The following is a 26,704-nucleotide window of genomic DNA, read 5'->3' on the forward strand; positions in this document are numbered from 1 at the left end:
TTGGCAGATGTGATGATCAACATAAGACGGGGATGTACACTGTCAGATGCTTAGTTTCAGGGAAACAAGACAGTCCACTTTGGCTTTGTTTGAATCATGCCTCACCCCTATTTGCACAGTATTATTCCATCAGGAAGAAGGGATACCAACAACAGGACACTAGACCTGTGCACTGGATGCACGTTCTGGCTGGTTCTATATTTTTGTCTTGCTCCTAGAAAGTAAAATAAATCACTGCTTCATTTTGAATCATCCAATAGTGTTTGCCACATTTTCCCAGAAAAATAGTATTTTTAGATATTTAAGTGAGTTTATTTTCCATTTGTAAATCAACTGTTGGTACACAATAAAAATGGCAACAATTAACTACATGGCAACATGCAGCCACTTTTTTTCTATGGTTTAATTTTTTAACAGATTTATAAAGAAGTATTTACAGAAAATGCTACAGTCATAATTCTAAAATTACATCTAAAAGGAGGTTATAGCCAGGTGGGGGTTGGTCTCTTCTCTCAGTTAACTAGCAGCAGAACAAGAGGGCATAGACTCAAGCTGCACCAGGGGAGGCTTAGGCTGGACATTAGGAAGAAGTTCTTCACAGAAGGAGTGACTGGGCATTGGAATGGGCTGCCCAGGGAGGTGGTAGAATCACCATTCCTGGAGGTGTTTAAGAAAAGACTGGATGTGGTACTCAGTGCCATGGTCTGGTTGACAAAGTGGTGTTAGGCCATAGGTTGGACTCAGTGACCTCAAAGGTCTTTTCCAACCTAACTGATTCTGTGATTCTATAAAAAGATCAATTATATCTATTCACTATTATTTCACAAGTTTGAGTGACTATTGGTATTAGTAAATATTCACAAAGAAGCCCTGCAGAACCCATATATCCTTATGCATTGGAGAAGAGAAAATGGTACCCTCCATACAGATCAGATAGTTATATTACAAACTGGTTTGGATCACCAGTTATTCTGAGTAGTGACTAAGTCAGATTTACTGCACCTTACAATTTTCTTTTTGCTCATCTTGCTCAGATAATCCTTGTTCATTTAGGGAATTTTTTGCTTTGTGTATCGTACGACTCTCCCTAGCATTATCAGAGAGAGGTTTTGGGGATTGTTTACGCAGGCAAAGCGGTGACCTTGATGTGGAATTCGTCGGTGGAAAAGCTTGGGACTGCTGCTCATCATTTTCCTGTAACACAAACAAAAACATTCTTGTTTACTGGTAATGGAAAACCATATTCGCTTTCTGCCTTGGGTCAAAAGACTTGCTGCAAAAGACTAAATATTGGGAATTTGCAAAAGACAGACATATTGAAAGCAGAAAAACATATTTTTAAGGCACTTATCACTCTGAATACACAACACAGTGAGGCTTGATAACTCTTATTTTGTTGTGGTATGAGATGAAATATCTGCTACACTGCTGGCAAGCTATTTTCCAGGAGCAGAAAAAAGCTACACAGGGAACAGACAGTACTCTTAAGCTGTTTACTAAAGTACCTGGTAGTGTGTACCAAGAGCTGTATTTAATTTTTTCTGTACATATTCTCCAAACATAAAGCATAAGTGTCACTTTTTTTGCTGACATCTGGGCAGAAACCACTGCTTTCACATTTTGACCGATGTGCAGTCAAAGCATTCAATTTAAATTCTGCATTAAATTCACACAGAAAATGAATAAATTTGCATATGAACACGACAGGCACTTTTTAAACACCTTGAGAAATTCGCAACAGTTTGAAACTGGGTGTTTGAAATAAAGTAAATACAAGTACCTGTCAGAGAGAAGGAAACAAGGTTTATTTCACTTTTAAAACAGGACACACCATTTACTGTATTAATATAAAGTGTGAAACAACACGTTTTAATAGTTTCAACAAATGATGAAACAATATGAGCAATTCCTCCAGAAATTGCCAGATGTACATCATCTTGAAACAAAACCAATACACAAATTCAGCAGTGTCCAAGCGAGAAGGGCACAAATTCCTGGAACTGATGACTTTTGCAAACTTACACTTGAGGGGAACAAAACCAACACTAAAATCTTAATGACTGCAATCTAGTTGAAGGTGAGGAGTAGCCTGTCCTTGGACCTAGACAATACAAGTTTAGACAAAGAGGAGGAATGTTTGGGAAATCCCTTCTCCAGTTAAATTAGAAAATATTATTACTGATTGTTATTTGCTATAACCGTGACTATGGTCAGCAAGAGTCTACAACAAGCTTACACCATGCTGGCAGGTGGTTACTACACAATTTTCTGTGACTGAGGCTTCCCTTCTTTTTTGCACTACTCAGATTCTTTACAAGAAATACCATTTGTTTCTAAGGTTATAGGAAAACAGACATAAAGAAGTATAAATAAAATTTATTGGCATCACTTAATGAAACAGTAATAAAACACATACCTCCAGGCAATGTCTGTAAGAAGCAGCAACTCTTGGCAAGTGGGGTGATTATCCCTTGAAACAACATACACAAATCCAGCGGATTCACTCTCACTGCAAAACACTGATTTCCTACTGCCATAGCTCAAAAAAATTATGGGTCTGATCTGATTTGTTTTCCCAATGGTGCTTTCTGGCCTCAAAAGCCAGAAATACATCCACTAAACTATGTGGCATTTGCCTTTACTTACTTTTGGTATCTTGCCAACAGACATTATATTCTAATAATTTTTAAATTTTTTAAAGAAAAAAAAAGAAAAAAAACCCAAAAAGCTATGTGCAAGATTCTGGTCAAAAGAATTTGACCACAAAAGACTGTCAAAAAAACCACTTTTGTGTAACCTGGCAAACTGGAAGGATTTTTATCTACTGACATTTCTGTGTAGCCCTAATACAAAGAGCTAGCAACAACTATTCTCTTACTGCTCAACTTGAGATAACATGGTTAAAAACTTTGGAGGATGTTTTGGATAGCAAAAAGTTTATTTCTGTCCTAAAGTTGGAACAATTTTCTATAATCTGCAAAGCATTTGCATCATCTTAGAAAGAACACATTGCTCTGATGTACTGTGAAACATTCAGAATTGTGTCTATTACTGAAAATACAAAGTTAATGAAAACTTCAGGTACTACCCTTTTCTTAATACCAATCCACTTTCAAAACATAACTGTGTAGTATATATTTGTTTTGATAACATCAAAATCTAGTAAGCATGAGCAAGCTGGTCTAGTGGAAGATGTCCCTGTTTGTGGCAGGGAGGTTGGAATTAGCTGACCTTTAATGTCCCTTCCAACACAACCCATTCTTTATGATCCAAATGTTCCCTATTTACATGTTTAATAGCCTCTCAAATATCTGTAGGTTTTTCTACAAATTCCAAGAAAAGCTGTCTGCAGAAAACTTCAAGCTCAAACTCTCAGAGGTTAGTCTTTTTGGTGGTTACTTTCTCTGCAACCTAAGAAGCCACAGTATAAGGAATATCTGCTCTTTAATATCCATTATAAGAAATTGAAAATATACCAGTATTGAATTTACATTTCTCACTGGTTGTTCCTAAGAGCTCAGAAATACCAGCACATGAAAAATTTGCAGATTGCTACTGTGGTCAAGACCTATGTCATGCTCCAGTCATTCAGTATTTATGATGATCTTCACCACTGTATTGTTGAGGAATATAAACAATGATATGTCCTCAAATTTACTTGGCAAAATAAATACATTCAGTGAATGCATTAAGTCTTCCCCATGACTTTCATACCCAGATAAAATTTTTCCAGGTTACCTTTTGTGGTTTGCTGCCACCAGGTGTCGAAGAGCAGCGCTCACCAAGATGGCCTGGTCTGCACTCCTGTGAGTCCTGTGCAGGCAAAGGCCTTCTCTCACTTGAGGAGGCCAGACGGGGACTGGATCTGAGGTGCAGTGTTGTTCTACGTAAAATGTAAGGGCTGACCTTGACACTGGGGATGTCAGCAAATCCTGAAAAATAAACAGCTTCCATAAAAACCAGCTAAAGCAATCACACTTCCTCAAATGGGTTTCTTTTTTCACAATAGGAGTAAAATAGCTGATTGAAATAAATCATGTGTTCCACTGGAGAAAATGGAACAAAGAGATTGCTGAATAGATCTTGCATATTCTAAAATTCAAATGAAATACTTGGATATCACAGAACAACCATTGATTTACAACAGCAATTCCATAGGGGGAAAAATATCGAACAAGTTTTTGGTCTTTTTCTTTACAGGTATATTATTATGTGGACAGTAATTTCAAACAGAAAACCAGTACTGGTTAATTCATGATACTGTGACATGATGCTCTTGATTTTTAATACTTTTCTCTATGTAGAACTGCTTAATTGTAGACAGTTTATTATCTCTCTAGCCTAAAAGTCAAACATGAACTGGCACATATGTCCTAAGAATGGGGCTACTTTTAGCAGATATAGTAATGCTAGTAAGAAAGTGAAATGCAAACACTGTTTAGCCTTAGAAATCCTGACTTCTGGGAATGACCACCAAAGTGGAGGCTATTCAGTATCCCTATGGTTTGTCCTTTAATGATGGCAATTAGATGAATTATAAAGGGCAACTTAACAGGTAGTTGAACTTACTTGATATTTTTCAAGCCCTGATTTATGCAGTCTTCTCAGTTACCCTCTGCTGCAGTGCACCCTTATTTGCAACACCAGGCTACCTAATTTCATGGCATTCATAGCAGATGGAAAGTGAAAACATAAATGTCTTACTGCTGTGGGCAAGTCAGTTTCAACTCTGGGAATTTCAGTCGAGTTAATGCTTTGCACATTAACACATTTTTTATTTACTGGTATTGAAAGAAATAAAAGCACACAAATAAGCAAAAACTTGGAGAACACACCTGGGCTTCCCTACAAACACCAATACTCCCCAGTGTCTGGTCTCCAGTTGCCTCACTGCATTCTACACCTGTGAGTGAGGTGATGGTAGCACAGGAGACTGCCATAACCATTTAACTTTTAACAGAATGGGAGTTATTATTCCAACAGAAATGTGTTCTGCTGGTCTAACACCAGCACTTCACAAAAGCTAACTTGGCACCAACAGCCACATCTCTCATTGACTCATTTCACCTTCCATCACTGTCACCAAAAATGTTTGCATAGTCACCTACTCAGAGTGAAAGTCATTCAACAGAACAGAAAAGCACACCTGCTGTGCTCAGAGAACATTTACCTTTACAACATATAAATACCTTTTTGCACTATTTCTGGAAGCCCATCCAGCTTAGAGTGAGTGTTGTCCTGAGCCTGCAGATTTTGAGAGATACCACACTTCCTTTTCTTTTTCAGTGAAGTTTCTGGAGCAGGAGATCTTGGTTCTCCATTTTCTTTCCTGTTGTCTTCACATCTCTGCCTTTTACTTGAAATCTTACTGGTATCTTCATCTGACTTTCTGTCTTTGACAGAATGTTTGCTCTTCTCTGTTGATGATTTCTCTGAATTCAGCAAAGGAGTGCTGACAGCATTACTTGCTCCCTGTTTCAGCTGAGTACTCAACAAACTGACTTGTGTTTTTAGCATCTCATTTGCTTCCTCTAGTTTATGATATTTAACAATTAAAGAGCAGTATTTCTCCAAGTTCTCATTTGCTTCTCTGGTCTTCACTTCTGTAGATTCCTGTAATTCTTCCAATTTTAACTTAATTTCTTCTGTAATGGCGGTACCAGCATCTTTCAAAGAAAAACATGACTATTTATATAACTGACATAATAAAAGATGCATATGTAAGAATTTATAATGCAATGGCCACACATGTTTTAATTACACATATTCTGTAACAATGAAACTATAAAAAAATGACTGAAACAAATTCAGTAATTTGATAAACACAATAATGTCCCTATTAAATAGAGAACAAATATGCAAATTTTGAAAAGAATTCTTGAGCAGTGCATGGGGAAACATTTTCCCTCTCATTTTGTAACTTCTGAACACTCCATACGCACCCTTAACTTGTTTTAAGCATCGTTTACAATACAGTGCATCTCACGAAGTGAGCTAAAATATCAAGAACAAAGCATGAGAATCAGAAGGGAAGGCCTGCTGGAAAATGATAAAAAAACTTGCGCAGAAAACTTAAAACTTTTCTTCGATACCAAAAATGTAACATTTAATGTATTTATTCAGAACCTAGTATTGTTTCTGAGAAGAGAAACAACAACTTTAAGAGGAAAAAAAAGATTAGCTAGATTTTGAAAATATTTGACATTTGCACTTGTAATTTCTTATCCTAGTTAAGAATCATGCTCTGTACTAGAGCTGCATATGCAAGTGGGCATTTTAGGGAACAAGAAAGTTTTACAGATTAATGCACTGCTAAGCATTAAGAAAATCTAGATTCAGTTACCTTCTTTATTATGGTTTGCCATAGTCAGATTTTCCTTCTTTAGCAGCTCATCATGTTCAGCTAGTTGTTTCTGCAACATTTCCTTTTCCTGTTCCAGCTGCTTACAGGATTTCATCCACATCTGCACTTTACTGTGGGCATATTCATTTTCCTTCTTCAGCTGAATTATGATGTTACTGTTATCAGCCTAAAAAATAAGAATTTTAGTTATTTCCCCAGAAACATAATCCCTCCTTTTAAACATTATAATATCAAACAGAGTAATAGAATCACTGAAGTTGGAAAAGACCTCCAAGATCATCAAGTCCAACCTTTGACCGAACATGACCATATCAACTAATCCATAGCACTAAGGGCCACCTTGAGTTGTTCCTTGAACTGTTCCAGGGGTGGTGACTCCACCACTTCCCTGGGCAGCCCCTTCCAAAGCTTTACACTGTTTCCTATAGCAAAGAAATTCTTCACAATGTCCAGCCTGAACCTTTTACCCTCCCATTGGTCTGGGACCAACCTGCGTGCAAACACACCACAATGAACACAGCTAGGAGCCTTCTCTGCTCCATTGACACTACCATGGGTACTGTTTTCTAGCACACATCCCACAGGACTTTATCCTTGGACTGCTCTTATCAACCAAATTAACACCATAGTGAAGGGCCCTAAGAATAAAGAACTGTTGAGCAAGATGAGTGTATTGTAATTAAATGCTTACTTGCATGTAAATTGAATTGACTGTTTCTTCAAGAGTGCATTTAGAGAGACACTAATTCCTGAAGTGGGAGAACAGAGTTGGAGCCAGACATCAATCACAGACTGAAGCAGCACCAAAAAATGACCAAAATCACCCAGAAAACAAGAATAGGGTAGGGATAGGATTATTGGTACAGAAGATCAGTATATGGACAGTGAAGCTTTGCCTGTGCTACTAAAAAGCAAACCCAGAACATGAAGAACTGTTCCCAGCTATCAGTAACTCACAGTATAGGGAGCTCATATTCCAGCATCCCTGAGAACAATTCTGTCAGAGAATTACACTAGTTAATAGCTGTAATGAGAATTCTATATATAATGGAACTGAAAAAGCTGAATCAAGAGCAATCTACCAAGCCTAATGCTTAGGGATAGACCATGGAACATCTTGCCATCAAAGTAAATCACAAACAGAAAATTGAGGCACTGCAAAGTCTCTTTGAGTGAATTCTAACCACGTTTTAGCTCAGCAGCAATGTTCACAGTAGTCAATAGACTGCTGTGTTTAGGGTCACAGAAAACAATTCTAGGTGATTTTATCATGGCATACAGAACAGAATTTTTCTAATGTACATCAATAGTAACAATGCTTTCTCCAGACTCCTATGTTCTCTTTAGTGAAACAAATGCTGAACCAAAGTCAAGCCAAAGTTCTGGTTCCCAACCCCTTGTTTATTTTACTACACAGCGTCTGGAATCTCATGTATTTGGTCATACTTACAGAGTTTTCTTACCTTAGTTTTTAAGAGTTCTCCTAAGGCTTGATTAGCTTCTTTAAGGGAATTATTTAGCTGTTCTTTATTCGACTTCAAATGCTCAATTTCCAATTTTTGTGAGCTGATAAAGTGCTCCAGTGAACTAATCTTCTCATGACAGGCCTCAATTTCTACTTCATTCTAGAGAAAGAAAATGTGCCTAATTACTATGATAGCAAAAAGGACACTGAGTTGCATTTTAAAGATGTACCTAACAGCATATCATAAACCCACAGGAATTCCACAGCAAATTTAATAGTTATGTTTTGAGGACTTTAAAATTGAAAGGGCAATTTGTCTCAAGTATATATTTTGAATACTAGAATCTTGCCTCTAAGAAATCTGTCAGGAAAAAAATCCTTACTTTTACTATAACTTGCTCTTACATCTGCTTTATATTAATAAGAATGGAAACTATAAAAACCAATTATAGTAAGTTATTTGCCTGCGATCTACCCTCCTCAAGGAAAGGTTCACAGACATTTCTGCAGAATAGTTGATGGCTCTTTGCATATAGCACGTCTGACAAATATATTTCCAACAAATTTGTCCTTATATTGTGCAGTGGTTAAATTTTCTTCTCTATTCCTACCAAAACAACCATTTCCTGGATTAAACATACTGTTGATTTTCCTTTTTTTAAAGTTAGTCCAGGTGAATTTTTATATAGATTAAATGCTAACTGAGTTGTGAGATAAATTCACTTTGAAGTGCTCGCTATATGGAAAAAAGTTAACGTAACACTAAGTTCCAAGGTAAGTATACGTAGATTTTGGAAATATTGTTAGCAAAGAGATTCTTTCACAACAGGATCAGCAAAATTTTGTAAAATACATAAAACTGAATTAAAAACTCATTGCACTACTCTTCCTATTTTCTGATTTACCTTTCTGTTTGCTTCTGTCAGAGCATCCTGATGCTCTTTCTCTGCTTGAAGTAATCTGTCTTTATATTCTGATGTTTCTCTTTTAATTTCGCTTTCTTTTTCCTGTAGTTGATTCTGGACCATCTCCAAACTCCTGGCCAGTTCATTTTTTTCTGAAGTTGTTAGATGCAGCTGAATCTGTAAATAGTAATAGTACATTCTTTGGTATTTGGAATTATTTCAATGGAGAAAGAATTTACCCATTAAACTGTTTAAATCTGAAGCATCTTTGAATTTCCAAAAACAATTAGGTAAGAAAAAGATATTTAACAGTGGCTAAATTCACTGTAATCAAGGAAAATAACATTTGAACACAAAAGGTAGGACAGGAAGCAAAGGAAGGTTTTCTTAAAAGAAAACAAGTGCAAGTTTGCCAGCAGTGTTAAATCAAGCAGCACTGCCAAAATCAAAGCTTAACCTCTTCAAACATTGTTCCCTCTGAGAGTGACTTGAGAGGTTAAGGGTCACTTTCCTCACCCTCTTTAAGATGACAAAACTTTTTAAGCATTTTCATTTTCATCCACTTTTATTACTAGTTTTTGGACAGCTGGTCTGTTTTTCCATTTAGGTTTTCTGAAAGTTGCAGAAATCCCTGTTCTTTTCCCACTCAAAATCCTCAACGCCACAATAGAAACAAGCCAGTGCTTACAGAATTTTGTAAATAAAGTTAGGTCAGATGACCACAAACTGGTTTGAAGACATAATATTGTTCACAAATAAGACCTAAAGTTGTCTAGATGATAAAGTAGCCTCTTAGAATTAAATGCAAATAAGTTAAAAAAAAAGGCTCCAAAACTGTTTCTTCTTTGACTTTGTCCTGAATTATTTCAGCAGTACTGAAACACTGAAAATAATTTCGAAAAATGTTTCATTTCTTATCTGACCTTCTCAGTCTGATGATAGAAAGCCTGAAGTAGAGAATTTCTCAACATTGAAAAATGTCTAAAAATGTCAAAGCAGTGGCCTTTATGCCAAGAAAACATAGTATGGATGGAAGAGGCAAAAAACTATTAAGTAACCATTTTATCTCAGAAGAGAACATTGGATTTTTTGAAATTTGGAAGCAATAACCTCTAATACTGTACATTATCACAGACTCCCTTGATCAGACTGCATCCATGTGTTGTACTTGAGCATCTGGCCCTCTACACAAAAATACTGCAGATGGAGTAACTTACTTCGTTCTTTTCTGAATGCTCTTGAACACATTGCATTTCTTCAGCAAGCTTATTTCTTTCTTCCTGTAATTTGGCAATCTTCTGTTTAGTATTATTTAACTTGCCTTTCAGTTCAATTTGACTTTCAGTCAGTTCATTTACCTGAAATAAAATGTTCCAGAATTATTTTTAATACATGTGTCACAACCTCCAAAGAATGTCCTTATATGTAACGAGCGGTTTCAAAGATGGATTATTTTATTCCCATAGTTGGTCAAGTTTTAAGCAAGAGTCACAACAGGGTAAAGATGCTTTCACATGGCAAGTGCCAACAACTATTGTTGTTTCACTTTCTTCGGAGCTTCCAAAGTATTTACTCTTGATATGAAAACTCAGCCACCAAATATCAATTAGTTCTTCCTCCTTTTCTTCTACAGGAAAGAGGAAACTATACCACATTATCTGATTGCTTAAACTTCTATGTCTACTTTCAAGCCACCTTCTCATTCATCCTACGCAAAACAATGCCCTGTTTTCCAGCTTGGTAACTTCAATGAAAATTTATGATTGAATGGAAAACATAATTTTAAAAATGGGATGTTTCCTGCAAAAGTCTGAAGTTAAAATTATTTTAGGATTTAATTTATTAAGGAAGTGGTAAACACAGAGGACGCTTTATCCTTGCTCCTACAAAGGGAACTCTACCCCAATGGAAATCATATTACCTTTTTACATAGAGTGTTCTTTTCATAAAGCGTAGATTCCAGCTCCTTCTCAAGGTCCTTATAAGACATTTTTAGAACATTCAGGATATCCGGAGAGGCTTCGCCATCAGAAAAATATTGCTTCTTCAGATTCAACTCAGCAATCAGTTTCTGCAGCCTCTCTTTTTCCTGGTGCCAGCATTTAAGTTCATGCTGCATGTGAGCCAGCTGCAAAGATAATGCTTCTGTTTCTTTCACCTGCTTTTCAAGAGCACCATTTTCCTGCTCCTTTTCAATGAGTTTTTGTTTACAATCCATTACTTCTTGAACAAGTACTTCCCTTTCTCGATTCAATTTGATGTTTTCATTTTTTATTTCTTGACATTCCTGTAACAGCATTATTTTATCTTGCTCAAGACAAGCCACCTGACTATTCAAGACTTGCTCTTTTGCTCTAGCATCTGCTTCCTCCTTGCATGAAAACTCTAATTTCTCAGTCATATCTTTGAGCTCAGATCTCAGCAACGCCACAGTATTTTCAAACTCATCTTTGATTTGTATCTTTTCTTCCTCCTGTTTTGCTGAAGTCAAATTTGAAGACTCTAGTTCAAGAAATCTTTCTTGCATGTCTTTTAAATCTTTAGCCAAACATTCTTTTTGTGAGGTGAGGACATCAATTTGTAAGTTAGAACATTTCAGTTTTTCAGTCATCTCTTCCATCTCTGTTGCTAATGCTTCTGCCTCTGCTTTGGCAGTCTCCAACTCAATAATTGTATCTTCTAGATTTTTCTCTGACATCTCCAATTCCCTTTCAAGCCTCTCTATTTTATCCTGAAGCGAGTCAGCTTTCCGTTCATTGTCTCTCAGCTTTTCAGCAATGTGACGTTTTTTCTTCTCATCAGACTCAATTTTTACTTTCAGCTTCTCAATTCCACATCGCAATTGGTCTGCTTCTTTCTGTGCTGCGCTGAGTCTTGCAGCAAGTTCTCCTTTTTCCATTAACAAGCCTTCCAGAGATTTGGAAAGCTTTGAATTTTCCATTTCTGATGAACCTAATTTATGCTGCATCATTACCAACTCTCTTGCAATCAGCTCTTTTTCTTTCTTTGAATCTGCTGCTTCATTCTGGAATTTTTCTTTTTCTAAGGTGAAAGATGCAGCATCATTTTCTAAACTTTGCAGCTTCTGAAGAAGATAGTCTTTTTCATTGCATAATTGATTTGCATCAGATTTTGCAGCCTCAAGCAAATTTGCTTGTGTCCTCACTTCTTCCTCTAACCTTCTAACGATTCCAGTAGAATCCATTTCAGTTAACTCTAATTCTTTTAATTTCTCTTGTACCTTTTGATACTTCTGATCCAGCTCTTTTTTACTTTCAGACAAAATACTCAGTTCTTGGCCAATATAGTCTCTCTCAGCTGTGACTGAAACAAGGTGCATTTGAAAGCTAGAAATAGTTTTCAGATTAACTTCTCTCTCCCTTTCTAATTGTTTACATTTTGCCTGAAGCATTTCAATGTCATGCTCTATGAACAAGGCATGGTTCTCAATATTACTTTGCTCAGATTTTGGACTCCCCCATTCATTTTCAGCTGCAAGAAATTGTTCCTGACTAGCTCTCTTGGTCATTTCTACATCATCAAACATGTCTCTTGCATTAGGCAATCTAACTTTACATATCTCCAGCTCAGACTTCAGGCTCTCAGGTTCTTTTTCTAATGAGACTACTTGAAGAGGTAATTCCTGCTTATTGACAGAAACTGATCTTTGTTTTTCCTTTATGCCACAGTTTTCTTCCTTAACAGCTACAGTAGCTTCCTCCAGTTCTGGAAAAGCTGAGCTATTTGAAATTATTTGTGCCTCTTGGAAGTTCATCTCCAAGTTTGATTGCTCAACTTTTATTTTTAAATCAACATGGTTTGGGTTTTTTTCTATCTCATAGATCAGCTTCAAATTTTCAGCAGTTTGTTGTTTTGCCTCTTCCTGAAGCATTTCAGTGGTTATTTGATTTTCACAGAAATACCCAGGACACAAAACCCTGCTACTGGAAAATGACAATGTGCTGGTATGGTCTGAGGGGCTGGTTATTTTTACTGACGTATTTTTACATTCATGTTCTCCAGAAATTTTCTCAGTGTAATCTTCCATTAATCTTGCTTCAACAGTCTCAGTTTCATTTTCACACACAGAGGCATGTCCCACAGCTATTTTCTCAATGGGGATTATTTTAAGATTATTGTTTTTCAGAGCTGAGTTTTCCACAGCCACTCTCAATTTATAAGGACTATTGTTTTCCTGTTCTATGCTCTGCAAGGAATAAGAACCAATCAATTAAAAAAAAAGGCAGGGGAAGAATACATATTAAAAAAATAAGGCAAGTTTTAAAACTTTATTTCAACTAGCAAATTTCTTGCTCCTATGCAAAATAAATGGATATCATCCCTCCCTACTTCACAGTCTCCTTTCTTACAGAAAGGATTGACACTTTTTTATACACACATCTTTGGCTGAAAGGTTTTAAAGTTATTGAGGGAGAAACTTCAGATTAATTTGCTGAAAGACTATGTGCAAAGATACCACATTCTTCTGTATTTTGGGAAAATAGGTGTCTACGTGACAAAGTGAACTATTATTAGTATTACTAGAGGGATAAAGATTACTGCTGGAATGTGGATAATTTTTCTTCTTTCTCCAAAATATAATAGTGCTTCTGTAGGGCACAATTTTAAACAGATTTTACTGCAAAAATTCTATTTGGATGACCACAAATCAAAGGATTTACATAAAACTCATTTGCATGACAGCAATTACTTACATTTTCAGTATCTGTGCATAGCAGCGAATGAGAACTTAAATCAAGGACCTGTAACTGGAGTCTTGCAGCTTCTAGCTCCAAAGAGAGATTCTCAGTTTGTTTTCTTTCTGCTGCCAGTTTGCACTCCATCTCCATAGTCACATTATTCAGCTTCCGCTGCCATTCTTCCTTTTCAGAGAGATTTTGCTGCTTGAGATGATCTATTTCTTTCCTTTCAGAAAGTATAAGTTCTTTCAGCTCTTGTATTTCCTCATTTTTCATATTCTCTTGAACATGAAACTGATCTTCAAGCACCTTGATGGTCTTCTCATATGTCTGACAGAGCATCTGAAGTTCTTCAATTCTATTTTCAAGGTTAGATTTTCTTGGAATAATACTCCTGAGCTCTCTAACAGAGTCCAAATTGTGACCTTTATGACACTTTTCAACGAAAACTTCTGCTGCATCCTCTGAAATTACTTCTACAGAACTGTCTGTCTGATTAATTTCCTCTGTACATTTGCATGAACCATTGTTATGGGAATCAACCACCTCACTTACTTCTAACACATAGGGATTTACAGAAAGGTCTGAGGAAGGATCAGTGGCCTTAGTTTCATCTAATTTAGGCAGTGTGTCATCTTGGCTGGATGACAGTGACCCTTGCACAGAATCTACATGAGCACTGCTCAGACTTGTTGACAACAAAGAATTCTCTGCTTTCAGTATTTCAATACAAGACTGCAGCTCACATATCTTTGAGCTCATACTACAGTGCTGTTCATATAATTTCAGGTGTTCATTCTGGAAAGTCAAAAGCTTCTCTCTTACTTCAGCAAAATGTACCTTAACTTCTTTGCTGGACAATTTTAAATCTTCATAGTCAGAAGAACTGCATTCTTTAAGTCTGAAGGACATTTCCTTATCACCAGGACACATTCTCAATTCACTGTTATCACTTTGATCCATAAGTTCATCATGAAGAACAGCTTTCTCAGCTTTTAAATTGCTATCTGCATTCATGATATCATCTTTCTCTTCTTCCTCAATATGTGTGGTACCATTAGTTTTTGCATCTTTGAATCCAAAGGCTAAAGCAGTGTTTTCACTCTGCAACCTCTCACATATTTTCTCAAGCTCACTCAGCTGGTTTATTGTTACCTGCAAAGAGGATGCCAGCAACACTGATGAAGGATTTTCATCTATTCCTCCTTTGCCACAATCCTGGGAAATGTCTCCGCCAGTATACTCCAATGAGTGGCCATCTTCCTCAAACACTCTAAGGGAAGAATCTGCAGTTTTCAGTTCTTTAACAGACAGTAGTTCTTGCTGCAGTCTCTCTTTCTCTCTCACACTTTTCTCAAGTTCTACTTCCATTCCTTTTAAAGCAGTCTCCAGCTGCATCACTTCTAACCTGCAGTTCTCTAGAGAGAGTTCGCTATCCTCAAAATCCATTCGAAGAAGCTCAAGTTTAACCTGGTATTTACTCAGCTCAATGTCCTTTTCTTCCATGGATTTTCTCAGCTGTTCTGAACAGAGTCTCTGTTCGCAATTAACACTGCACATTAGAGGTTCATTTTTTCTTGGTGGTTCCTTCCCCAATTGCTCCTTCTCCTGAAATACAAAGCCACATTTCTCCTGCATTGTATTTTGTGTTGTCCTGACATTTAATTTTTCTTGGCTTAAACAGTCAAGCCCCACAGAAGGCACATGTTGGATGTTGGAAAATTCTGACTGCAGTTGCTGAAGTTCATGAACCAAATCCTTTTTTACTTCTTCTGAGGCTATTAATTTTTGTAGGATATCTTTGTTCTCACTAAGTACCTGTTTCTCTTGTTCTAACTTTGCTCTTTTTTCATCCAATTCAATTGTCTGCTCTCTCAGAATGTTCAAAATTTTTCCATTTTCTTCTTCTATTGATTTATACTTGGCCTGCAAAACTTCAAGCTCTGTTTTGATTTCTTCAGTTCTTGATTCAATACGCTGTCTTTCCTCCTCATGTTTTCCAGACATTTCAGAAATTATTTCTTCTCTTTCCTTTAAACTATCATAAATATTTTTATTTGCCTCCAGTAAAGTTATTTGTTCTTGCTTTAAAGCACTGCTTAAATCCTTAAGGGCTGCATTTTCTTCAGTAAGTTCACCAATTTTTTTACTGTATGAGCAAATCATTGAAGACATGTCCTTCTTCTCTGAACCCCATGTTTCAGACATGAGCTTCAGCTGTCTTAGTGAATCCTCAAGCAATTTATTGCTGATCTTTAAATCCTGAAGTTCAGCTTGGCCATTTGCTAATCTTTCATTTAGAGTTTGCAGTTGCATGTCCTTTTCCTCAAGAATAGCTGTAGTTTTTTCAACTAATTCCTGACGTGCTGAAATACCCATTTGCAAGTTACTGATGTGCTGCTCAGTTTCTGTCACGAAGTTTTTGTGCATCTGTTCTACTGCAAATAACCTTTGTTCTGTTTCACTCTTTATTTGCAGTAAGTCTTCATACTGCTGCTGCTGATTTGAATTCAGCTGCTTTTGAGCCACTAAAGAACTCTCAAGAAAAGAGATCTGCTCTTGTAAATTGGCCAGATCCTTAGTTTTTCCCATTTCTAGAGGAGTTCTTGCACATCCATGATCCTCAGTGTTGGAGTCAACTGCTGCAAATGGCATATTATCTAAAGGAGCCTTATCCTGTCTGCTTTGTAAATTAAATTCTCCATCTTCTGTCATTTCTGAAGTATCTTTTGCTTTTACAAGACAACAGATTTTTTCATATTCACCAAGCAGGTCATGATAGCACTGCTCCCTTTGCAGTCCTTGACTTGCTGCCAGCTGTAACTTTTCTTCTACTTCGGCAAGTTGGTTGGTGAGCTGCAATATTTTACAGGACATATTTTCTATCTCTTTGCAGTACTTTTTATCAGAACATTCTGCTTTCTGCTTAAGTTCATCAAAAGCTTTTTTTTTTTCTTCTAATTCTGCACTTTTACATTCCAGCATATCTTTAAGCTCTCTAATCTCTGTGGATTTTCTGTCACTTTCGGTTTGCATAATTTTAAGTTTCTCACTATGTTCATGATTTTTGCTTTGCTGACTTTGAAGGGAACCCTCCAAGTCATTAATATGAGCCAGCATACCTTCATTTTCAGACTTAAGTTTATTTATAAGATGATCAGTTTCATTTTTCCATTGAGAAAAAACAGTAGCCTCTTTCTGCAATTCTTCACATTCTCTCTGCTTTAATTCAAGGAGTCCCTGCAAAGCTTCTGATTCTCCCTCCATCTTACTTATTTTACAGTCTTGTTCTTTAATATGATTATCTTTTTCCTTGAGGAGACCTCGGGTAGACTCTTGTTGCTTTTCCATGTCAGCTAAAGCTATTTTCAGGTTCTCCAGTGAAAGTGAGCTCTCTTGCCTTTTAAATTTCTCTTCCAGTAACTTCAGCTCCACTTCCTGAACAGCATTCTTATCTGTAGAAAAAAGTACCATCAAATCTTTGCCAGTCAATACTAGCAAGTCTACTGAAAACTTTCTAGATGAGGTGTTACTATTCACTTTTACTATTTTCAATTCTCATTCTGCTGCAAGTTGTATCTTAAGTTATTTCACTGAAGGATGTTTATATTACTTTAGGCTAACATGCACTACATATAATCAGCTTTCCTTAAAGGAAATGCAAACCAGAAGTTTTCTATTTCAAATAGGTTTTATGAAAACAAATTTGCTGATAAGTTCAGTACAATTTGATTCTTTTCAAAACAGCGTGTCTTCAGGAACTGTACAAGTTCATAGATAAAAAACTTCTTTTCATTGACAACAAACTCAATGTTCTTAAAAAAAAAAAACTAATCATGGCCCCCAGCAGAAACTTTTTACTTAATTCACAATGAAACTTACAGTATTGCAGGAAACATTCAGAAAGAGTTCTGTAAATTCAAAATCATAACTCACTTTTCAACTCTTCTGCAAAATTCTGGCTTTGCTTTAGAGATTGCTTGATCATATTCAGTTGTTCTTCAAGCTGGTGGATCTCTTGCATTTTCTTGTCAAGTTGACAGTTGAGAAGATTTTTCTCCTGGTTCAGTTCCTAAACCAAAACCAAATAAGGCCATACTTGATGTCAATTGGTAAGAAGATCAATGGACTCAGTCCATTTAAAGATATTCCATTAGATCCTGTTAAGACATTGGGCATCTATGCCTGGGTTCCTAAGCACTGCTTGGAAACACAGGCTGAATTTTTTATTCTTAACAAATTGACAACACCTGAGAGATGCTGTCAGTTGATGTAGTCAGCATGCTCCTTGTTACCACAGAACAAAGAGCTCCACATGACCTCACAGAAAGAGATGGGACAGGACATATTCTACAAAATGAGTTGATGAACTCAGCCTACTTTCCTAAAGCAGCTTGGTAAACAAATCCCTGCCATGGCATCAAAATTAACATGAAATATGTAGGTCAGATTTCAGCTGTCATCTCATGTAGAGACAAGTTCTGTTTCCACTGAACATCAACATGGCAACACTGGTCAAATTTTATTTAGAAGTGCTTACACTTTCAGATGGTTGCTTTGCGATTAACAGCACTTTCTTTCAAATAAATTGATTTTAAAAAACCCCAAACAAGCAAACAAAACACACTATCACCACCACTAAAAAAAATACTGTGTAATTACATCGCATCCAGGAAATCAAATAAAAGTTCTTTAAAAGGAGACTCATCCTCGTTCTCCAAACTTGTGTGCTCTGGACAGTTCTGGTACAGAACTGTCTTGGCCTGAATTGAAACAGACTGTCAATTATTCATCCATTTACTACTAGCAGATAGGCATCCCTTCACAAAAGCCAAGCTCAAGAAATGGAGAAGTCTGAATGAAAAATAAAATCTTGCTGGCATGGCAGGGTTGCTTTTGCAACAACATAAATAAATTACCATCAGAACATGATTAAAATTGTCACTGTTGCTAACAGTTGCCTTCCCTACCCACAGTTTAAAGAAACCCTCCTATTCACATATAAATTTCAATGAATAAGTTTTCTAGCAATCTTAATAAATTTTCAAAGAAGTCCAAGCATCTAAACCCATTGCATTCAAAGCTGCATCCACAAATGCAATACAATTACATGAATTAAACTAAGCCGTTCATCATAAAACCTAGGGTGATCTGTGGAGAGAAAACCAAACAAGTTTAGGGAATTAAAATGGCTGAAAGGTCCAACTATTTCATTTTGGTGCAAACATTCCCAATATCCATAGAATCATACATTGGGTTGGAAGAGACCCTAAAGTTCATCTAGTTCCAACCATCCTGCCACAGGCATGGACCTCCCTTGCAAGACTAGGTACAGAATTTTTTCCTAGTGTCTAATCTAAACATGCCCTCTGTCAGTTTGAAACCATTTCCCCTTGTCCTGTCACTACATGCTTTTGTAAATAGTCTTTCCATCTTTCTTGTAGGTTCCCTTCAGGGACCCGAAGGCCACAATTAGGTCACCCCAAAGCCTTTTCTTCTCCAGACTGAACAAACCCAATTCTGTCAGCCTTTCCTTGCAGGAGAGGTGCTCCATCCCTCTGATCATCCCCTTGGTGGCCTCCTCTGGACTTGCTCAACAAGTCAATGTATGAGAGAGAGCCAGTCAGCTGGGTCAAAACCATGCAGTGCTGTTCTAACAACAGCCACATTCCAATAGCTGGGAATGTTTTCAGACATTGCAATCTACCAGCAAGAACATACCTAAATTGTCACAATTTACTAAACCCACACAAATGTTTGTGGTGATCTGAACAAAACCCACTATTTTTACTTTAGACTTTTGCAGAGAATTTTGAAGGTAATTTTTTGGCAGAGACTATGCCAAGTTATTTTGTATCCGCTGATGACAACTGGCAACAAACAAAATGAGAGTGTTTAACAAAAAACCAGATTGACACAGATTACATAGGTATCCAGCTGTTTTTCCTGCTTACTGCTGATTCTCCAAATAAAGGATAAAATTTGCATTGAAAGGTCTCTAGTGGAAAAACTGTAACAGTTTCAAGTGTAGCTGCTCTGGCTGCCACTAAAGCAAAACAATGTAACTGAGAAGACAGATGAAACTTTAAAGTGAAAAGGTTTCTGAATGTGTGAGTGAGGTAGTTTGACAGCACACAGAAACTTCTCTGAATTTATCTTCATTTGGAAGAAAGTTTTTCCAGCACTGTATATTTATTGGACTGTCTTATTGTAAGAGAGATGCATACTTTTTTAAAAAGAGGATATAGTTTTTGTACAAAATCACTGAGTTTAACACTATGAATCAAAGCAGCAGTCAATGATTCTAGAATTTACTTTCAAAATCAAACATGGATTTTATTATTATTCGATTTTTTTTTTCAGAACCAAGAGCAAGAATCTCTTGAAAGAAAATCTATTATTTTTAAAAGTAAGTCCAACATGAACTAGAACCATATCATCATCACTACAGCAATGAATCCTAACCACACAGCTAAATCCAGAAACTGCACTAATGTTAGGGAATGCTCCATTTTTTGTTACAACTAGGATGAGTTATTGAGATAGTCCACAAAAGTGTTTAAAGATTCCTTATGGGGAAAAATACAGTTGTGAGCAAATGCTCTAGAATATTAAGTGTTTACAAATTGCTGATTTATGGTATTAATTCTGCCAAGTACTCCTCAGCATTGCTCACCTGAAAGCTCCTTGTCAGGTCAGCTTCCTTAGCCTGGGCTGCTGATAGAGCCTGCTCTGCTCTGCACAGCTTCTGGGTGAGATTGCTGGCGTCGTGTTCCAAGCGTTGTTTTGCTGCTATTACCTGGAAAACCAACATTCTAATCAAGGCACGACTTCTTTCTTTAAACTCCCATTCTTGAACTCAACATTCTATTACAAAATGGAACTCCATTATTTTATCCCACCATGAACTTTAATTTTTTTTACTTGCTTTACTGTTGTTTGGAGAAAAGCTGCTTATTGCCTTTCCACTCCTTTGCTTCTCACCAAAAAGATGGGATATCTCTAAAATACATACATTTCTATACTGTCTGAAATAAGATTAATTCATCCTACTTGCCACTACATCATCACAATGATATCTGTAGGATAGAAACGAGATTGGAATACAATTGCCTTTTTGAAAAGCTATGTGAATCAGAAAGTCAGGATCATAACTGCAATTACTGCTCTGTTGACACATGTTAAAAAATGAACAGGTTTTAACTCTTCCAAAAGAGTCCCAAAATGCTCGAGAAAAAAAAACCAAGGAAATGACATTAGTGGGTCAAAAAAAAGAGTCTATTCCAAGGTCATCAAGTAATAAACTACCTTTCTTTGAGAAGGAAGTAAAAGGCACTTACTGTCCTCTAAAATAAAATTTTCAATAAGCATACACAAAAGAATATGCATATAAAAAAAAAAGTCTCCAGTAAAACTTTTGACTGAATACTGAATGCAGTCCCATAGCTATATTTTTGAAATTAAACAAGCCTGCAAGAAAGCTGTTGGCAGGTTGGCTGTTGGTTTTAGAAATGATGTTTCAGTTCAAGCTGCCTGCAAATGGGGCTTCTCAATATAACTTTCAGGAACTTGTGGCCCTTTTTAGAAAACCAACTCTGATGCTTGAAAAATGCTCTTAAGGGCTTTTATAGGCTTTTAAACATTTCTCTTTTCTGGTCACCCACTCCTGAGGCTTGTGCTGCTTTCTAACCTACTTTAAGTTGAGAGTTTGTGACAACTAATGTGTTTTAATAGCTAGCTGCTGCCAAAGCTGTGAAAGAGCTCCTTCATACTGATCTTCTTCACACAAGCCATCACACTCATCTGATTTTGTGGAGAACCAGTTCAGGGAGTTAAACTGATAGCAAACACTTGGTTCTGTATACACATATGCTAATTTAAATGTAGTATTTTCTTTGCTGTTTTACCTCCTCTATCAGCTGTCTCCAGGATCACATGAGGAGAGCATGGCCAGAGTATATGAAAACGGGACTGTTTTTCCAAAAGGTGATGACCTGTTGGTCAGTAGCTCCATCGTCAAACTACACCTCTGCATGGTTCATTTTTAATATAAAGTGTCTTGTGTTCAGCCTTAGCTGCTCCTCTCTCAGATTTATTTTACCTGCACTGTCTGCATTTAAAACACCTTCCCTGTGAGAAATGGACTAGCCACAAACTTTTAAATGCCTATTATTTCAGTGAGAAATGGTAAACACAAAACATCTAATACATACTGTAAAAACATTAATAAAAGACACCACATTAATTATTTTCCTGTTTTATGTGTATTTAAATTAAGGCAGTGCTGTTGAGACAACTAAATACCACTCTAGTAGTGGACTTTAATGCTAAAAAAAGCCTACTTTGTCAAATTCTGCCTGCAGAACATTGAAGTCATTTTTGGCTTGCTGTAGATCCTGATTCAGTTTACATCTTATCTGGTTGCACTGCTGATCCAGTGTTCGCAGGGAATGCTGCTGACAAGAGAGTTCCTAGAAAACAGTGGCAGAGAAGCAAAGAAATTAACACATGGCCACAACAAGTCTCTATTTTGGTTACTTCAGAAATAACAACTGATTTTTATCAGCAGGTACTGCCTGCTCAGGGACACTTGTTTTACAGAGCAAACAACAGTTTAAACCCAGCTTTGATTCATGAGACAAATGCCACATAGGCAAGAATGACATTAACCCAATTTATGTCATCTGCTTAAGAACTTAATTACTGTAACATTCCTGTCACAGAAAGGGGGGAAAAATGAATCTAAAACTAATGAAAGTAATACCGTTAAAATTTTTCAGACTAATGGTAAATTTCATGTAAGAATCACATTACAGTACAAGTGGACAAGTTCATCTCTGCTATTACTCACTTATCATACTATAAGGTTGGTTTTTTTCCACAATATTACACAAATTTTGTTGCAAGAAGATGTAATATAGAGCCTTGAAATAGGACTTGACAGGCTAATATTATAAATAAATGAACATTAAACAAACATTAAGAACCTGTAACAGCTCACAGATCCTAACCATTGAAGAAAAAAAGAGAGTTCTTCTTAATTAATGGCCTTGCTGAACAACTTAGAATGGCAGTATGTCAGCTTACATATTAATCTTATGAAAGCATTTTTTTTTAGCTAACTAAAAAAAGGAAAACCCAGGACAGAAGGTTCATAGGCCTTCAATCCATCTTTTGATTAATACAATGATGCTACAACCAATCAAATACAAGATCAGTTGTTCCAATTTACCACTTCTAGACAAGGTTATTATCAATTTGAGATCCTAAGGTAGCATCTAGACTAAAAGACTTTGTAAAACCACTTTTTTACTCAAGAGTGCTGGTAGCAACACTGTTTATTGGTTACCCCACCAGAACTCCTCTGCCAATTATCTTATCTATCTGGACATACCTTAGAGTAGTAATATCAGTATTAATGTTGTTAATACTAAATAGAATTTAATTTCAGAAAAATTCATGGGATAATGCTACATTTTTTCTCTCTGCAAGAGTTGGCACAAAGGAAATGGAAGACACATGCTAATTGACTATATTAACATCTTCTGAGCATGAACCAAAATTGGAATAATAGAAATGTAATCCTAAAAAAATTATTTTCTTCTGTGTGAAATGCATGCAAAATTAACTCAAATTCCACAGAAATAATTGAGTTGGTTACAAAGTTTGAGCTCACATATACATGATTTTATGAAACATGGAGCCTAGTTTTTCATGGATTTGCGTCTCATTCCATCTCTCAGACGTGTTCTCTATTGCCTAGTGAATACCAACATAATCCTGCACCTCTCCATCAGCCCCTCCCCCACTATTCTTATGTTTGTTTTCCATTTTTTTCAATTACCTTTGCAACTTTTACCTCTCTGTCAAATGTGATTGCAACTAACAGAAAATCAGATACACCACATAAGCCAAGTGATTTCGTCTCCTCAGGAGGTCCAAGTTAAAAAGTTTTCCTTGCCTTACCTGTTGGTATTCCTTTTCCTTTGCCTTTATTTTCTGTTCTAATGACTGACGAGCGCTCTCAGCATTCTGTCTTTGGCAATTCAGTTCTTCTGACAATCGCTTCACCTTTTTCTCCAACACTTGGACCTATAATAATTTAGTTATCAATCACAAGTGTTAAAGGTGCAAGTGATGTTTCATTTAAATATATAAGCCCTCACATAAAAAAGCCACTGCTGCTAGCTACTACAACTGTTCTAGCATTCATAAAACCACAGTAACTTTAGCTGGCACCATAAAAATTCTTAGCAAACCAAAGTACAAAACTCATTCATTCTTCCTTATGTTAGTGAAAAAATGTGTGTGTATGTAGAAAAAGTATATGTACTTTTACATATTTATATTAGGTGAATATGTGTATACGTGAGTGTATACACACACAAAAATAAAAACATCTTATATGATATATAAGATAACATACCTTTACATATATTTAGATAATAAAAAACCCAATGTTTTTGACAGTCTGCAGAAAGATGCTACATCTGGCACTAAGAATAGATTGTATTTTCAGTACCACAGGTTGCTACCAACTAAAGAGTGACTGCTAAATGCTAAGCAACTACATGTTTAGATTGAAAATAAACAGATATTCGACCAAATTTCAGAGTAATTCAGCAAGTTGATTTGGATAGAAAAAAGAAGCAACTATCTTAGTTTATTGTAACAGTATTTTTTTCAATTTAAACTTCAATTAAAAAAAAAATAATCACTAGGCTGTGTCTAGGTTCACCTCACAGAGGTGCTATGTTTTAGGTCTGTGAATTATACCAGTGACAGAGAAGTGCACAAGGGGGGTTTCCAGGATTAAATCTGGGCGACAAAGCATGAACTAAAATCTAAAACCCCAATGCAGTTCTACTTTCAAAGTCCAGCGTGGGCAGGCAGAGATCCAATTCCAGTGCAAGAAAGAAGAAACAGAACAGAAAGGAGTCACCATCAGCTGGCAGGACCAAAGGAACCTTCTGGAGCAAGATGCACTGCACCTTAAGGATGGGCTGCCCCTCAATTCCAGTGTTGGCAAGTCCCACTTCTCTTTGTCCTTCCCCAGGCATGTCTCTAGATCCACAACCTTGCCCCTTCCCCTGGGCTGCTTTTAATCCCCTTTGATTCTTTAGTAAAACACTTCTACTCTTTTAAACCCATAGAAAATTAACAAGGGGAAAATTAAATACATAATAGCCTAATCTTTTAGGAAATTGAATCAAGTCATTTTTGGAATCAGATTAAATTAAAATTACGCCCTTTTCAGAAAAATGGAGCTGTCAGACTGTCACTGTGTCTTCTCACAAACTCACCTTGATGACAGTGCCTTTATGAAGTCAAGGGACTACGTCAGGTGTTTGATTTTCCCCTACCTAACCAAGACTTCCCCTAAACTAGTTCCTCACAGAATTATCAATAGGCAAATGTTGCTCTTTCTCTGAGAAGGCAGAGTGATCAAGGTTTACATGCAAAGGTTTCTTTTTTAAGGGCCAAGACAGGAGTTGTGGGAAACATTAGCCCATCAATATACTTAAGTAGCATGCATAAACTTGCTGACGAACATGGATCATTATTCTGCAAAGGGAAGATACACATACAAACATCTTTTTCCCTATACTGTAGATGAATCAAACTAGTAGAAAAAAAAAGTTAAAAGATAGATGGAAACATGAAGATTCAAGGAATTATGACGTCTGTGCATTTATTTCAAATTTGTTAAGTGTTGTGAAAAGGAACTTTAGGAAATTAATGTAATTTGATTAAACCAGGAAAAGACTTACTTGCTAACTTCTGCAGTTTAAATTACTTTAAGCACTGACATCCTCCTTTTGTACATGATTATGAGCAAAAACCTGAACCATTTCAGATTTTTATGTGCAATTACATACACTCTGTAAATTCTTGACTAAGCAAGTTGTACTATTCTATTGATTTTTACTATGAATTCCAACTCCTTAGAATTAATCTGTGAAACTCCATTTAGAAACTGCATAAATTCTTAATCTTGCATTGTATTTTTACCTAGACGTTATTTAAAACAAACAATTTACAATACAAGGACTAAGCTCCCACAACATTCTGTATTATAAGCAACAAATTTTCAGCCAGACACAACAGTCTTGTTCAGGTCAGAACTTGCCACCAGATGTCATTGTTGGTCTATGCAACTTGATCAGTCACTATTTTTCAGAATTTGAGCCAATCTTACCCGAGTATGAAAATTATTTCTTCAGGTGGTGTAAGAACCTTCCAGAAAATGGGCAACTGTTTGCATGTATTAATATTTTTACATATAATACATATCAAATTAGCAAACTTAGTCTGAGAACATTTATTCTTAGTAAATGGCTGAAAACTGACATTTGGGAAAACTGGCAATGAAGTCTAAGGACAGTCAGAAGATGTGTGAGGCAACATTTTACCTGTGTGGTAGCTTGATCAAGTTGTGTGCTCGTTTGAGTCAGTTTATCCCTGGTTTTGTTCAGAATTTTATCCTTCTCAGTTAATTCCAACTTCAATCTGTCCAGTTCCAGTTCAGTCTCTTGATGTTTATTCATATGGGACCTCTTCAGTTTTTCTTGGGCTTGCAATTGCTGTTCTAGGTCTTTAATAATGGAATTTAGTTCTGAATTTAAAAGACAGTAAAGATTAAGGATACTTTCTGCTTTGGAAGGTACCTCTTCCAACACACTTCCAAGTATTTAAAATGTTTGATAACAACCCAATTTGCTGACACAGGCAGACACCCTGTAAAATTTTTGGCAAGTTAAAACAAGTTCTAACTGTCTTCTACTATGACAACAATGACAAAAACCATCAAGACTGAAAGACAGTTGATCCTAAATCAATAATTCCTATCTCATGAGAAAGAACACAAACATGAGAGCTCAGGAACAAGTACTGCAAAGGCAAAGACAATTTGTTCCTCTGCTGGCTTATTTTTGTTTGGTTTTGTTACTGTTTTTAAACATGCAGAAACATGTCACTTTTTTTTTTTTTTTCTTTTTATAAGCATATCCACTACAAGCATTTGCTTGGGGCCACTGTGTTTCCAAAAGACTTTTCAACTATTTGGTAACTGTAAGTGTCCCATTTCATATTTTAATCTTTTCCCTGTCTCAAAACTCCATATGTATAAAACTAAACCAAGTAATATTCTCAGAGTATACATCAGTAAAAGTTTATCTTCCAAAAACCACAACACAGTACAAACACAATCCACAGTAGAAAACATAAATCAGCTACAGGAAGCATTATCCAGAATTACTATTATCTGGGT

At 36.4% G+C, this 26,704-nt stretch overlaps 1 protein-coding gene across 3 annotated transcripts in view; it reads right to left on the bottom strand.

Moving 5' to 3' along the window:
* Window positions 1-247: 247 nt before the first annotated feature.
* The window catches only part of CENPF (centromere protein F), a 34,654-nt gene continuing 8,197 nt past the window's right edge, over window positions 248-26,704 (bottom strand). For 2 of the 3 annotated variants that reach the window (XM_066178278.1, XM_066178276.1), the window contains exons 7-20: window positions 25,848-26,050; window positions 23,401-23,526; window positions 21,777-21,905; window positions 20,111-20,233; window positions 17,371-17,506; window positions 13,450-16,889; window positions 10,656-12,941; window positions 9,952-10,092; window positions 8,735-8,911; window positions 7,828-7,989; window positions 6,344-6,530; window positions 5,190-5,666; window positions 3,739-3,932; window positions 249-1,194 (exon numbers count right to left, since the gene is read on the bottom strand). In XM_066178278.1, the coding sequence (XP_066034375.1) occupies window positions 994-1,194; window positions 3,739-3,932; window positions 5,190-5,666; window positions 6,344-6,530; window positions 7,828-7,989; window positions 8,735-8,911; window positions 9,952-10,092; window positions 10,656-12,941; window positions 13,450-16,889; window positions 17,371-17,506; window positions 20,111-20,233; window positions 21,777-21,905; window positions 23,401-23,526; window positions 25,848-26,050 (7,982 nt within the window). In that variant the 3' untranslated portion in view covers window positions 249-993. Of the gene's footprint in view, window positions 1,195-3,738; window positions 3,933-5,189; window positions 5,667-6,343; window positions 6,531-7,827; window positions 7,990-8,734; window positions 8,912-9,951; window positions 10,093-10,655; window positions 12,942-13,449; window positions 16,890-17,370; window positions 17,507-20,110; window positions 20,234-21,776; window positions 21,906-23,400; window positions 23,527-25,847; window positions 26,051-26,704 lie in introns of all 3 variants that reach the window. The other variant, XM_066178279.1, reaches the window with a different exon arrangement.

This window comes from Chamaea fasciata, unplaced genomic scaffold (genome assembly GCF_029207755.1).
Source record: "Chamaea fasciata isolate MVZ Bird 193981 ecotype frontalis unplaced genomic scaffold, bChaFas1.0.hap1 SCAF_3, whole genome shotgun sequence".
NCBI classification, from domain to species: domain Eukaryota; kingdom Metazoa; phylum Chordata; class Aves; order Passeriformes; family Sylviidae; genus Chamaea; species Chamaea fasciata.